The sequence below is a fragment of the Dama dama genome, chromosome 16, assembly GCF_033118175.1.
Source record: "Dama dama isolate Ldn47 chromosome 16, ASM3311817v1, whole genome shotgun sequence".
Lineage (NCBI taxonomy): Eukaryota > Metazoa > Chordata > Mammalia > Artiodactyla > Cervidae > Dama > Dama dama.
The window spans coordinates 32139479-32156139 of record NC_083696.1 but is presented as its reverse complement, the minus strand read 5'-3'; the positions used below and the strand labels follow the sequence as shown (position 1 = coordinate 32156139).

Here is a 16661-nt window from a genome sequence, read left to right as displayed (position 1 = left end):
AAACAGCCAATTCATTAATCTTCTTATGCTCTTTTTATTTACCTAAGTGTTAACTAAGTATTCAAAACTATTTTTCTCTGAGCACACCTTTAGCTATACTTTGAAAGTATAGATACTGACAATAGATAAATACACACACATACACACAAACCTACCACTGAGATTATCATTACTTTGCAATGATGTTCTTACAATAAAATGTACTCTACAATCTCAATCTCAAGCGTCTTGTTAACCATTCCAATCTCATATCCATAGTCAGGGAATAGAAAGAAAATCCATACCTCAGGGGTTGAGACCTAATATTATATTAGTGAGAGACAGAGAGAGAGAGAGAGAGAGTGTGTGTGTGTGTGTTGTGAGACACTTCATCTGGGAGAGTGGGTGTGGGCGTGGGTGTGAGTGTGTTTATGTTGGGAGACACTTCATCTGAGGCTCTCTCTCTGATCACTACTCTCTACAGCTTCCTCAGAGGCTCCTGTCCTATTTATTTTTGGTTCTGCTACTTCCCTATTGATTGCTAAAGATAATTAGCTCCAGGTGTCTATGCCACCGCATTCCTTCATTCTCAATTTTCCTTTTATCTGTAAAAATCCAATTAGGTGCAGCAGTTTTTCCAGTTGTCAATACTCTGATATTCTTCAACATCTTTTCCACAGGCTGCCTACTCATCAGCCTCACTACATACCTTTACAAATAGGGGGAATTAATGAGAATTCTTAAGACTTCGTCAATTCACCTTCTTACATACATCACCTTTGAGGGAGTGGTTAGAATTACAAAGAGCCATATTAAATATTCTCGTTCCTTGCCCACAACTTTTAGAGATTTATGGAGTTAAAGTACTTTAAAATTTTCATTATGTGTTAATGTCACAACATTGAGCTAACTAAAAGCTTCTCTGAAATACTTACAGTTGGCAGAATATACTCGTAAAAGCTGAAGACAAGGCAAAACCAAGCGATGATTCTGCAAATTCTGTTTGACCAAACTCAGGGTTATATTTAGAGCTCCATTAATTCTAGCTTTCACTCCAAATTTTTTGTCTGTTTAAAAATAAATGAACAAACATAATTTATTCCTATGTAACTTTTGAATAAAATGAAAATGTCATAAAAAATGGAATTTCTAAAATTAATACTATGAATGCATATTATCAACTATTAATATAAAGTTGACCTGAAATAACTAAAGCTGTAATCATTTTATTATATATTTTAATACTTCTTACATTTTTAAAACATGGCTTGAAAGAAGGAGTAAGGGGCAGGTAGGATGACAGGGCAGGGCAACAGAGGCTGGAGTGGCCCAACACTTCGACTATTATTGAAAGGAATAACTTAACTGATCCACCCTACACAGGAAAGTCTCTCCAGCTTAACACAGTCCAAGGAATGCCATCACAAGGTTAAGGAGAATTGCAAAGAATCTAAATGTACATTACCAACATTATTTACTTAATATTAACCATACTGTTTTCTGACTTAGAATATGTGTGCATGCATACTAAGTCACTTTAGTAGTGACTCTTTGCAACCCTATGGACTGTAACCCACCAGACTCCCTGCCAAGGGGATTCTCCAGGCATTAGAATACTGGAGTGGGTTGCCACGCCCTCCTCCAGGGGATCTTCCCGATCCAGGGATTGAATTTGAGTCTCCTATGGCTCCTGCATTACAGGAAAATTTGTTATTGCTGAGCCACTGGGGAAGCCATAAAACAATATAATGAAAAAATGAACAGCTTATTAGAAAATAATCTAAAAAATATTATCAAATAAATTTCTAGAGGGAGCTAATTCTTAACAAAGAAAAGGAAGAGAAGAAAGTTCTTGATTTTTATTATTAGGAAGAGATTAAAATAATAAAAAAAAAATCTGGGCAACAAGAATTTAAGAATGTTAAGATTTTTAACAAAGAAAGTAAGCAAGACTAGCAAGCAAAGTTATTTCATCAACAACAGAAAATGTAAGTCAAGAAACCTAACATTCCTAAGGGAAAATTATTCTCAGCTCATAAGGGAAAAATAAAAAAGTTAGAAAATCACCCAACAAATTCAAATATAATTGAATAATATAAAAATGTAAAACTAGGACAAATAATAAAGGAAACAGCAAAAATTTAGAAGTATAGAGGAAAATATTAAAAGAACTACAACTTACAAGGGACATTAAAGAAATAAAAATATAAATTAAACAATATCTTAATTTAAGCACAAGAAAGATAATGAAAGCTTCACGCTTTAATGAAAAGCACAGGAAAGATAACCTGGTTTTAAATAGAGGAGGAAGCATGATATAACAATATTCACCAATACAAAAAGGTTTTCTCATTTTATTTTTTGTTTTCAAAAAAAATTTCAGAAAGTAGCCCTTAAATCTCAAATATAAGAGTTTAAAAAAATAAGAAAGAGCTAACATGTTTCTTAAATAAACTGAATATATGTTTAAGTCTTAAGGTCCCTAAGATACCTAAAAAATTAAAGTCATCTCAGAGATACCTTAAGACAATGATTATTAACAGTATTATTTAAATATCATACAATACAAAAATAAATAAATAAATAAATATCATACAATACAAAAAGATATGCATGAAATACACATAAGTATACAAACTGTACACACATTTTCAGACACTTTTTAGAAAAAGCACTTTAGCCAAATACTTTAAAGTTTAAAGCCACAAGGCAATGGCAGAACCCTTAAAAAGTCACTACTGAAGAATTTAGAGAGTCATTTCAATCTCTGGGCAGACAGACAACTATACACTGAGCTTAGGTTCTAGTCAAAGAATGCTTTTCTCTTTTAATCTAACCTAAATCAGCTTCCTCCTCTGTTTTATAGCCTATGTTTTCTCAATTTGTAGTTTTCAATATTTTGTATGTCTAACACAACATTACAATAAATAAATCACTCTTACAATTTTTTATATCTCTTTTGATCTTAACTAGTCTGTAAGCTTTTTAAGCATTGAGACAGGACTATCACTGTTGGTTGGATGGCATCACTGACTCAATGAACAAGAGTGTGAACAAACTCAGGGAGGTAGTGAAGGACAGGGAAGCCTGGCACGCAGCAATTCATGGGGTCGCAAAGAGTCAGACATGACTTAACGACTGAACAACAATGAAAAGAAAACATGTTTTATATCTATGTTCCTCAAAGCATTCCCACCCACACTCCCTCCTTCTAGCCTCAACAATATTCACGTTATGTGTATCCTTTATAACATATACATGCCAGAAACACACACATACCAAGACACATTTCTGATTCTGACACATTTTTTTCTTCCTTTTTCCATCACATGCAATAGAAATACGTGGGAATTTAGGATCCTCAATTTGTGCAGGTCACTATTTGACTATAAAGAGCATTCCTAACTAAGGCTAAGAATAAGTAGTAAAATTTTAGATTTTAAAGTTTACCAGTTTCAAGGCACACAGAACCAACGTAACAAAAGTCGTTCCACTTGATAGTCATGCAAGTGAAACCCTTACCTTTCGGTCCAATCTTTGCAAGAATGGAATGAATCTGCACCATTAACTCCTCATTCAGGGGCGATTCTTTGCTGGCATTCATAAGTAACTGTAACAATATTTGTGAACCACCTTTGGAGACCAAGAAACTCGCTCTTCGACCTCCACCTAAAAAGGTTTTTGAAAGAAATCTGTTCAAACCACAAATTCTTCCATAATATATTAGATATCGCACCTTGTTAGCATTCAAGTAAAAGTGATGACTTCAGAAAGCAAACAAATAACATCAAACTAAAATTTTACTTTATATTAATTAAAAAATAGCACAGACAGTAAATAAACATCGATGCAAAATTCATGTTCAAGGCTCTAAACCACATGGGTTTGAGGGACACTGGAAGATATCAAAAACAAAGCAACAACAAAGAGTATGACATTTTGGATTCCAAATTCCAACACTCAGAATAGCCTCTGTATGAGAATCAGAAAATTCCAAAGTATACATGATACATTTTTTATCATTATTTACAAATAGAAATAGACCAAAAGAAACAAAAACTTACCTGCTGACACCAGCTCAACAAGAATGCTCAAGATATTAAGTGTAGTTTGAAGATCTTTTGTGTTCTGAAATAAACAGTTTATTTGCTTTATTAAAACATTATAAGTCTGTGACTCCCAAACTTCTCTCTGTTGGAAACTACCTACATTCACAGATGACCTTTTTGGTTTCTCTAAGAATAAATGTATTTAGGTTTTCACTATTCTCAAACATCACTTCAGTCTCGTCTTACTGCTCTTAAAAATTTTTGCAGATCATCTGAGCTATTAATATCAACAGGAATTAATTTGTCATTTGGACACATCAACTTCTACCAAGTAGATAATACAAATAAATGTATCAAAATATAAAAGGCATGACAATGTATATATGGTGACTAACCAGTCACTGAGTTCCCCTCTCAAAAAGTAACTGCATTATCAATTTTTTGCATATCCAGCAAGATAATGTAAATACAGAAAATCCATGTAAATATGTATTTATACATAGATATCTCCAAATGATATAATTCTACCTGATATATTCCACTAGACGGCAATGCCATTGGTAAGCACCTATCAATGTGACATTTAAATATTTAAAATCTTTTGCTATTAAAAAATTGTAACCAAAACCAAGTACATACATTTCCAGGGAAGCAAGCACAATTGTACATGGGAAATTCCTGGAATTTCTGGGTCAATGATATGGACATTTATTTTGATAGGTATTATTAACTTGCTCTTCATGGAGCAATTTACATTCCTACCAGTAAAGTTGAAGAGTAATTATTAATATTTTCCAAAGTCTGGACAAACAATCTAATAAGAGAAAACGTTTAAACACTGTAATCTGGTTATATTTCTCTTAATAAAAGCAATGTTTGGATAAATAAAAATAGACAGACAACAGAACTGTGGCCTATTCAAGAAACTGCCTGATCTCAGAATAGAAGGATTTTACAGTGTTTATTTAGACAAATTTCAGAACTGCAGTGTATCAGTGCCTAGAATGGAACTCTTGTTCTAACTCCTTCCAAAAAGGAATAAATACTGTCTCTGCTTCACCATCTTAGGGCAGAAACTAATGGGTCCAAAAAGTCAAATCGAGAATAGAAAGAGGACCACACATTAAGCAGAGACCTTTGTCTCAGCACTGAGGGCATCATTAACTGGACCACTGATTCACTGGGGATGAAGTTGGAAGAATGAAAGACAAACGTTTATTAAAGAAAAGAATGGACTGTTACAGGAGCAATATTTCTATGTGTTTATCTTCTTCCTGGGTACACAGCCAAACCACATTTTCCAGCTCTTTTGTAATTAGGTTTGGAACATGTGATTGAGTTCAGGCCACTGAAATCTGAATGGAAGTTACACTGTTATCTCTAGGCCTTATCCAGATAAGTCTCCCATTTGTAATTCACCACCTCCCATCTCTGCTGACTTCAATAAATTGAGACAGGAGCAAACAGAAAAAGTATGAGTAGCAATATACATATCAGACAAAAAACTTGTAAAACAAATGATAAAGAAGGGAATTACATAATAATAAAAGGAACAATACAAAAAGAGGATATTAAACTCATTAACATATATGCACTCAATATACAGCACCTAAAAATATAAAGCAAATACTAACAGACACAAAAGAAGAAATTGACAATACTTAAGAGTAGGGGACTTTAACACCCCACTTTAACACAATAAGGTATTGAAAGTCAACTCCAATAAGAGAGTCAATTCTTAGGCAGGTTGATAAGAAGTTGGGGGGTTCCTGAGGGGAAAGAGGTCTGGAATTCTCAAGGAGGAGGAAAGGACTTTTTTTTCCTCTACATTCCTTAGTCTTAGTAACATAAAACTTTTTTTGTCCTTTCTTTAAGCCCAGGACTGATTATTATACAACAAACAACTCAGTTCAAATTCTGTACTAAGGATTATATAACAACAATGTATCCTGCTTGAGGACAATTTCTCCTTCTTGAAAGTAAAAGTGAAGTCCTCTCCAACTCTGTGACCCCGTGGAGTGTAGCCTACCAGGCTCCTCCGTCCATGGGATTTTCCAGGCAAGAATACTGGAGTGGGTTGCCATTTCCTTCTCCAGGCAATCTTCCCAACCCAGGGATCAAACCCGGGTCTCCCGCATTTCAGGCAGATGCTCTACCATCTGAGCCACCAGGGAAGCATTCCTTCTTGAAAACCTGACTAATCCTGTTCTTAGAATGCACGTTATGGGAGTGGGTCTGGTAGGATCTTTCTATTGTTAAATTCGAATCTTGTTATCCTAAAATGTGAATTGTGGCAGTGGATCTGGTAAAATTTTTACAACCTTGAGACATTCTTTGATTTACTGTAATAGCTAAATAAAAAAGCACATAATTCCCTCACTAAAGACAAGTAAGGAGGGCACTCTCTGTCCCCCTTCTGATGTCTATGTCAGAAGTTTTCTCTGTCCCTTTTCATACTTTAATAAAACCCTGCTACACAAAAGCTCTTGAGTGATCAAGCCTGGTCCCTGGTCCCGAAGCTAAACATTCTTCAGAGATCACAAATCCGACGCCGTTCACCATACGCTATCAGTATCTTTATTGTACATATTTTCATGTGCCTTTTAATTTTTTGAGACTTGCTGTGTGGCCTAACATGTGATCTGTTCTGGAGAAGTTTCCATGTGCACTTGAAAAGATTATGTATTCTGCTGTTTTGGGATGTAATGTCCTGTTCAGTTCAGTTCAGTTGCTCAGTCATGTCCGAATCTTTGAACCCCATGGACTGCAGCATGCCAAGACTCCCTGTTCATTACCAAATCTCAGAGTTGACTCAAACTCATGTCCATTGAGTAGGTTATGCCATATAACCATCTCGTCCTCTGTCATCCCCTTCTCCTCCCGCCTTCAACCTTTCCCATCGTCAGAGTCTTTTCAAATGACTCAGCTCTTCACATCAGGTGGCCAAGGTACTGGGAGTTTCAGCTTTAGCATCGATCCTTCCAATGGATATTCAGGACTGATCTCCTTTAGGATGGACTGGTTGGATCTCCTTGAACACCAAGGGACTCTCAAGAGTCTCCTCCAACACCACAGTTCAAAAGCATCAATTCTTCAGTGTTCAGCTTTCTTTATAGTCCAATCCTCACATCCATACATGACTACTGGAAAAACCATAGCCTTGAAAGGATGACCCTTTGTTAGCTAAGTAAAGTCTCTGCTTTTTATTGACTATGGCAAAGCCTTTGACTGTGTGGATCACAACAAACTGTGGAAAATTCTGAAAGAAATGGGAATATCAGACCACTGGACCTGCCTCTTGAGATACCTGTATGCAGGTCAGGAAGCAACAGTTAGATCTGGACACGAAACAACAGACTGGTTCCAAATCAGGAAAGGAGTATATCAAGGCTGTATATTGTCACCCTGCTTATTTAAGTTACATGCAAAGTACATCATGAGAAATGCTGGGCTGGAGGAAGTACAAACCGGAATCAAGATTGCCGGGAGAAATGTCAATAACCTCAGATATGCAGATGACACCACCCTTATGGCAGAAAGTGAAGAAGAACTAAAGAGCCTCCTGCTGAAAGTGAAAGAGGAGACTGAAAAAGTTAGCTTAAAGCTCAAATTTCAGAAAACTAAAATCATGGCATCTGGTCCCATCACTTCATGGGAAATAGATGGGGAAACAGTGAAAACAGTGGCTGACTTTATTTTTGGGGGGTTCAAAATCACTGCAGATGGTGATTGCAGCCATGAAATCATAAAAGACGCTTACTCCTTGGAAGGAAAGTTATGACCCACCTAGACAGCATATTGTGATCCACACAATCAAAGGCTTTGGAATAGTCAATAAAGCAGAAATAGATATTTTTCTGGAACTCTCTTGCTTGTTGGATGATCCAGCGGATGTTTGCAATTTACTCTGGTTCCTCTGCCTTTTCGAAAACCAGCTTGAACATCTGGATGTTCACAGTTCATGTATTGCTGAAACCTGTTTGGAGAATTTTGAGCATTACTTTATTAACATGTGAGATGAGTGCAATTGTGCAGTACTTTGAGCATTCTTTGGGACTGGAATGAAAACAGACCTTTTCCAGTCCTGTGGCCACTGCTGAGCTTTCCCAATTTGCTGGCATATTGAGTGCAGCACCTCCACAGCATCATCTTTCAGGATTTGAGATAGCTTAACGGGAATTCCATCACATCCACTAACTTTGTACGTGGTGATGCTTTCTAAGGCCCACTTGACTTCACATTCCAGGATATCTGGCTCTAGGTGACTGATCACACCATCATGGTTACCTGGGTCATGAAGATCTTTTTTGTACAGTTCTTCTGTGTATTCTTGCCACCTCTTCTTAATATTTTCTGCTTCTGTTAGGTCCATACCATTTCTGTCCTTCACTGAATCCATCTTTGCATGGAATGTTGCCTTGGTATCTCTAATTTTCTTGAAGAGATCTATAGTCTTTCCCATTCTGCTGTTTTCCTCTATTTCTTTGTGTTGATCACTAAGGAAGGCTTTCTTATCTCTCCTGGCTATTCTTCGGAACTCTGTATTCAAATGGGAATATCTTTCCTTTTCTCCTTTGCTTTTCGCTTCTCTTCGTTTCACAGCTATTTGTAAGGTCTCCTCAGACAACCATTTTGCATTTTTGCATTTCTTTTCCATGGGGATGGTCTTGATCCCTGTCTCCTGTACAGTGTCACGAACCTCCGTTCATGGTTCATCAGCCACTCTGTCTATCAGATCTAGTCCCTTGAATCTATTTCTCACTTCCATTGTATAGTCATAAGGGATTTGATTTAGGTCATACCTGAATGGTCTAGTGGTTTTCCCAACTTTCTTCAATTTAAGTCTAAATTTGACAATAAGGAGTTCATGATCTGAGCCACAGTCAGCTCCCGGTCTTCTTTTTGCTGACTATACAGAGCTTCTCCATCTTGGCTGCAAAGAATATAATCAATCTGGTTTCGGTATTGACCATCTGGTGATGTCCATGTGTAGAGTCTTCTGTTGTGTTGTTGGAAGAGGGTGTTTGCTATGACCAGTGCGTTCTCTTGGCAAAACTCTATTAGCCTTTGCCCTGCTTCATTCTGTATGCCAAGGCCAAATTTGCCTGTTACTCCAGGTGTTTCTTGACTTCCTACTTTTGCATTCTAGTCCCTTATAATGAAAAGGACATCTTTATTGGGTGTTAGTTCTAAAAGGTCTTGTAGGTCTTCACAGAACCGTTCAACTTCAGCTTCCTCAGCGTTACTGGTTGGGGCATAGGCTTGGATTACCGTGATACTAAATGTTTGCCTTGGAAATGAACAGAGATCATTCTGTCATTATTGAGATTGCTGCCTCTTGAGAAACCTATATCAGGTCAGGAAGCAACAGTTAGAACTGGACATGGAACAACAGATTGGTTCCAAATAGGAAAAGGAGTACGTCAAGGCTGTATATTGTCACCCTGCTTGTTTAACTTACATGCAGAGTACATCATGAGAAACGCTGGGCTGGAAGAAGCACAAGCTGGAATCAAGATTGCCAGGACATATATCAATATCCTCAGATATGCAGATGACACCACCCTAATGGCAGAAAGTGAAGAGGAACTGAAAAGCCTCTTGATGAAAGTTTAAGAGAAGCGTGAAAAAGTTGGCTTAAAGCTCAAATTTCAGAAAACTAAGATAATGAATGGCATCTGGTCCCATCACTTCATGGCAAATAGATGGGGAAACAGTGGAAACAGTGTCAGACTTTATTTGGGGGGCTCCAAAATCACTGGAGATGGTGATTGTAGTCATGAAACTAAAAGACGCTTACTCCTTGGAAGGAAAGTCAAGACCAAACTAGACAGCATATTAAAAACCAGAGACATTACATTGCCAACAAAGGTCTGTCTAGTCAAGGCTATGGTTTTTCCAGTGGTCATGTATGGATGTGAGAGTTGGACGGTGAAGAAAGCTGAGCGCCGAAGAATTGATGCTTTTGAACTGTGGTGTTGGAGAAGACTCTTGAGAGTCCCTTGGGCTGCAAGGAGATCCAACCAGTCCATCCTAAAGGAGATCAGTCCTGAGTGTTCACTGAAAGGACTGATGCTGAAGCTGAAACGCCAATACTTTGGCCACCTGATGCGAAGAGCTGACTCATTTGAAAAGACCCTGACGTTGGGAAAGATTGAAGGTGGGAGGAGAAGGGGACAACAGAGGATGAGATGGTTGGATGGCATCACTGACTCAATGGACATGGGTTTGGGTGGACTCCAGGAGTTGGTGATGGATAGGGAGACCTGGCGTGCTGTGGGTCATGGGGTCACAAAGAGTTGGACAGGATCAGTGACTGAACTGAACTGAACTGAATAGATGGCCCTTTGTTGGCTAAGTAAAATCTCTGCTTTTTAATATGCTGTCTACATTGGTCATAACTTTCCTTCCAGGGAGTAAGCATCTTTTAGTTTCATGGCTGCAATCACCATCTACAGTGATTTTGGAGCCCCCCAAAATAAAGTCTGTCACTGTTTCCACTGTTTCCCCATCTATTTGCCATGAAGTGATGGGACCAGATGCCATGATCTTAGTTTTCTGAATGTTGGGTTTTAGGCCAACTTTTTCACTCTCCTCTTTCACTTTTATCTAGAGGCTCTTCTGCCACAAGGGTGGTGTCATCTGCATATCTGAGGTTATTTATATTCCTCCTGGCAATCTTGATTCCAGTTTGTGCTTCATCCAGCCCAGTGTTTCTCATGATGTACTTTGCACATCAGTTAAATAAGCAGGGTGGCAATATATAGCCTTGACATACTCCTTTCTCATTTTGGAACCAGTCTGTTGTTTCATGTCCAGTTCTAACTGTTGCTTCCTGACCTGCATATAGATTTCTCAAGAGGTCTCAAGATGGTCTGGTATCCCCATCTCTTTCAGAATTTTCCACAGTTTGTGGTGATCCACACAGTCCAATGCTTTGACATATCCAATAAAGTAGAAGTAGATGTTTTCCTGAAACTTTTGCTTTTACAATAATCCAACACATGTTGGCAATCTGATCTCTGGTTCCTCTGCCTTTTCTACAACCAGCTTAAATATCTGGAAGTTCAAAGTTCATGTAATATTGAGGCCTGGCTTGGAGAATTTTGAGCATTACTTTACTAGCGTGTGAGATGAGTGCAATCGTTTGGTAGTTTGAGCATTCTATGGGACTGCCTTTCTTTGGGATTGGAATGAAAACTGACCTTTTCCAGTCCTGTGGCCACTGCTGAGTTTTCCAAATTTGCTGGCATATTCAGTGCAGCACTTTCACAGCATCATCTCTGAGGATTTGAAACAGCCCAACAGGAATTCCATCACCTCCACTAGCTTTGCTCGTAATGATGCTTCCTAAAGCCCACTTGAGTTTGCATTCGTAGGTGAGTGATCATACCATCATGATTATCTGGGTCATGAAGATCTTTTTTGTACAGTTCTTCTGTGTATTCTTGCCACCTCTTCTTAATATCTTCTGCTTCTGTTAGGTCCATGCCATTTTTCCCTTTATTATGCCCATCTTTGCATGAAATGTTGCCTTGGTATCTCTAATTTTCTTGAAGAGATCTCTAGTCTTCCCCATTCTGTTGTTTTCCTCTGTTACTTTGCGCTGATCGCTGAGGAAGGCTTTCTTATGTCTCCCTGCTATTCTTTGGAACTCTGCATTTTAATGGGTATATCTTTCCTTTTCTCCTTTGCTCTTTGCTCCTCTTCTTTTCTCAGCTGTTTGTACAGCCTCCTCAGACAGCCACTTTGCTTTTTTGCATTTCTTTTTCTTGGGGATAGTCTTGTTCCCTGTCTCCTGTACAATGTCATGAACTGCCGTCCATAGTCCATCAGGCACTCTGTCTATCAGATCTAATCCCTTGAATCTATTTCCCAGTTCCAGTGTATAATTGTAAGGGATTTGATTTAGGTCATACCTGAAGGGTCTAGTCAGTGAGGTGTTAAAGTCTCCTACTGTTAAGCATTATTGTCTACTTCTCCTTTCGTGTCCGTTAGTATTTGCTTTATATTTTTAGATGCTGTATGTTGAATGCATATATGTTAATGAATTTAATATCCTCTTTTTGTATCGATCCTATTATTATTATATAATGTCCTTGTCTTTTGTTTTACTCTTTTTTTATAAAGGGTTTTTTGGACTGGTACATGTATTGTTACCCATGCTTTTTTGTGTTTGTTCATGTCTCAATTTATTGAGGTCAACAGAGATGGGAGGTGGTGAATTACAAATGGGAGATGTAAGGATAATTATTATGGTTTCCCAGGTGGCACCAGTGGTAAAGAACCACTGCCAATGCAGGAGACATAAGAGACAGAGCTTCAATCCCCAGGTTGGGAAGATCCCCTAGAGGAGAAAACGGCAACCCACTCCAGTATTCTTGTGTGAACAATCCCATGGACAAAGTAACCTGGCCAGGTATGGTCAATGGGGTTGCAAAGACTCAGACACGACTGAAGTGACTTAGCACACACACATATGCAAGGACAATTATTATAGAAATAAGAATCAAAACAACGAGGTTTCACCTCACACCTGTCAGAAAGGCTATCATCAAAACAACACAAAAAACAAATGTTGCAAAGGATGTGGAAGAAAAAACCTTTGTACACTGCTGGTAGGAATGTATATTGGTACAGCCACTGTGGACAACAGTATGAATGTTTCTCAAAACTAAAAACAGAACAACTGTATGATCCAGCAATTGACTTCTGAGTATATAGCAAAACAAACAAAGGCAACAAAAACATTTATTTGAAAAGATATATGCACCCCAATGTTCATAGCAGTACTATTTATAATAGCCAAGCTATGGAAGCAACCCAAGTATCCACCAACAGCCAAACAATATTACTCAGCCATAAAAAAAAAATAATGAAATTCTATCATTTGCAGTAATGTGGATGAATCTAGAGGATTTTATGCTTAGTGAAATAAATCAGAGAGAAAGACAAATATTACATGTCATCACTTATATGTGGACTCTAAAAAATAATACAAACAAACGGATAAAGCAAAATTGAAATAGTCTCACAGATACAGAAAACAAACTAGTGGTTACCAATGGGGAAACAGGCATGTTAGGGATATGGAATTAAGACTTACAAACTATTATGTAAAAAATACAGGCAACAAGAATATATTGTACAGCACAGGGAATTTATAGCCATTATCTTATAATAATTTTAATGGAGTATAAACTGCAAAAATATTGAATCACTATGCTGTACATCTGAAACTATAAAAAATATAATATTGTAAATTAATTACACTTTAACTAAAAAAAAAAAAACAGGAATTCCCTGGTGGTCCAGTGGTTAGGACTCTGTGCTTTCACTGCCAAGGGCACAGGTTCAATCCCTAGTCAGGGAAATAAGACCCTGTGGGCCATATGGTGAGGTGCATTCAAAACACAGACACAACACACACACACTTTGGCCACCTGATGTGAAGAGCCAACTCGCTGGAAAAGAGATTGATGCTGGGAAAGACAGGTCAGGAGGAGAAGGGGCGACAGAAGGTGAGATGGTTGGATGGCATCATCGACTCGATGGACATGAGTTTGAGCAAACTCTGGGAGATAGTGAGGGACAGGGCAGCCTGGTGAGCTGCAGTCCATGGGGTCGCAAAGAGTCGGACACAAGTGAGCAACTGAACAACAACAATACATGAACTCACTCCGTGATCTTTACCACCCCCCCCCCGTTCTAATGAGATATAATTTGACATATAACATTGTTTAAGTCTAAGGTATACAATGTACTTAATCCTTATTCTTAACATTTCACTGAATAAAATATAAAATCGTGATTCTGAGCATGTCCTGCTGATCCACCACAAACTTTTATACTAGCACAGAAATGTAATTAATATCAACAGTTATGCAACCAATGTATGAAGTACACTTAATCATGAATATATAGCAACTAACACAATAAGTGAGAATTTCCAATTTCAATCATTTAAGCTAAAGGTTTATTTCCAATTAGTGTTTTATTTTTAATGTTAAGGTTTAAAATAGGGTTATCATTATAACCATAGGGAAATAAAGTTAGAAATTTACCTAATATATATCAGAATGCTTATATCCCCACTGTGAATAATCTAAAAAATAAAACAAACTCCCATTCACTGGCTCTTCCACTAGGATAAAAATTCTGTACTTCAGTTTTTTTCCCCTCAGTACTAGTTGGTATTAACAGCTACATAATTAAAGCGTATCAGTGACCAACCTCTAATGTTGACAGCAGAACCTCCATTCCTGTAGAACCTTTGGCTGTCATTTCTCTCCTTGTTTTTTCTGAAAAGTAGGGGGGAAAAAAAAAGCTTTCTTCTAAAACATGAAAGAAAGAAAAAAACTGCATAAAGTTTTATCATGTAGTTAACATATACTAAGATTAGATAATGAATAAAACGTATAATCAATGTCTCCACTGGCCCAGCAAACACTCTAAATTGGTTCTTAAATGTTCCTTCCACTGATGTTGCTAGCGCTACTCTGTGGGCACTGCTAGACTTCAGCTTACAGGACCTTCCCTGCATTTCATCACAGCTTCTATCACGGACTAAGTGAATCCCTGACAATACATCTAAAATCTTAAGATCAATATAATAAGACAGGTACCAGAACCAGAGGTGAAGTAGGAACAATAAAGGCAAGCCTCTTTATTATCTTTATGACAAAAACCAGAAAACATTTAATCAAGATTCATGAAAACAGAAGCCTACCACCATTTTGAAGTGGTTTCATTAATAGTATTTTTAAATTCTGACTTCAATTTTAAAAAAAACACATTGTAAATCAACTGTACCTCAATAAAAAAAGGTTTTTTTTAATTTGAAGCACATAGAAATATGACTAAGGAAGAACAATTCATGACTCAGATGATCCCTGTCATCACAATAAATAGAAAAAAAATCACTATAGATTATTTTCATTATTTAAACATTTCTAAATTTCTCCACAATTATTTTCATTTAATTAAAAAAGGGGGAAGGAGAGCTTAGAGGCCAATATTTAGGAAAAGAGATAAACTTTAAATGTATTTATATATATTTTATGCATATTTTAAAGGTTACACTCTATGTAGAATTAAAATAACACTGATTATACTCCTCATGTGTACAATACATCCTTGTAGCCTGCTGCTGCTGCTGCTGCTAAGTCACTTCAGTCGTGTCTGACTCTGCGCGACCCCACAGACAGAAGCCCGCCAGGCTCCTCCGTCCCCGGGATTCTCCAGGCAAGAACACTGGAGTGGGTTGCCATTTCCTTCTCCAATGCATGCAAGTGAAAGGGAAGTCACTCAGTCTTGTCCGACTCTTAGCAACCCCATGGACTGCAGCTGACCAGGCTCCTCCATCCATGGGATTTTCCAGGCAAGAGTACTGGAGTGGGGTGCCGCTGCCTTCTCCACCTTGTAGCCTAGCTTAAATCAAATACTTTGTACCTCTCATTCCCCACCACTATACTGCACCTCCCTCCCCACTAAGAACCACTAGTTTGTTCTCTTTATCTGTGTGTTTGCTTCTTTGTTATATTCCCATTTGTTATACCTTTTAGATTCCACATTTAAGTGATACCACACAGTACTTGTCTTTGTCGGATTTATTTCTCTTAGAATAATGCCACCAAGTTCAGCCATATTGCTGCAAATGGCAAAATCTTGTTCTGTTTATGGCTGAGAAGTATTCAGTGTTGCACATGTGTGTGTGTATGTATCCTATCTTCTCATCCATTCATCTGTTGATAGTTAAGTTACTTCCATATATTGGCAACTGTAAATAATGCTGATATGAGTACTGGGGTGTAAACATATATCTCCTAAAATTAGTATTTGGGGGTTTTTTGGAATATATTCAGGAGTGGAATTTCTGGATCAAATGGTAGTTCTCTCGTTAGTTTTTTGAGAAACCTCCATACTGTTTTCCACAGTGGTTGTACCAATTTACATTCCTACCAACAGTGTAAAAGGGTTTTTTCCTACACTTCCTCACCAACATTTGTTATTTGTGTTCCTTTTATTGACAGCCATTCTGACAGGTGTGAGGTGATATCCCATTGGGGTTTTTACTTGCATTTCCCTGATGGTTGGTGACAGTGTACATTTCTGAAAATGTGCCTATATTTCCTAGATTGTCCATTTTATTGCTATGTAGTTGTTCATAGTAGTCTCTTCTGATCATTTTTATTTCTGTGGTGTCAGCTATAATGTCTTTTTCATTTCTGATTTTATCATGTTGAGCACCCTTTTTTTTTTACGTATCAGGCTATAGGCTTGTCAATCTTGTTTATCTTTTCAAAAAACCAGCTCTTAGTTTCACTAATATTTTCTTTTTTTTTTTTTTCATCTCTATATCATTTATTTCTGCTCTGATCTTTATGATTTCTTTCCCTCTACTAACTCTAGATTTTGGTTGTTCCTTTTTCTCCCCTACGCCCCTTCGTGCAAGGGTAGATTGTTTATTTGAGATTTTTGTTTCCTGAGGTCAGCTGGTATCACTATAAACTTGCCTGTGAGAACTGCTTTTACTGCATCCTATGGATTTCAGATTATTATTTTCATTTTACTTGTTTCCAGGTATTTTATGATTTTCTTTGATTTCTTCAATGATCCACTTCTTGTTTAGTA

The 16661-nt window shown here is 37.5% G+C and overlaps 1 protein-coding gene across 3 annotated transcripts in view; it reads right to left on the bottom strand.

Moving 5' to 3' along the window:
* The window catches only part of AGTPBP1 (ATP/GTP binding carboxypeptidase 1), a 180513-nt gene that overhangs the window by 117925 nt on the left and 45927 nt on the right, over nt 1–16661 (bottom strand). For 2 of the 3 annotated variants that reach the window (XM_061163732.1, XM_061163733.1), the window contains exons 4-7: nt 14262–14329; nt 4044–4107; nt 3502–3648; nt 915–1046 (exon numbers count right to left, since the gene is read on the bottom strand). In XM_061163732.1, the coding sequence (XP_061019715.1) occupies nt 915–1046; nt 3502–3648; nt 4044–4107; nt 14262–14329 (411 nt within the window). The remainder of the gene's footprint in view (nt 1–914; nt 1047–3501; nt 3649–4043; nt 4108–14261; nt 14330–16661) is intronic. The other variant, XM_061163734.1, reaches the window with a different exon arrangement.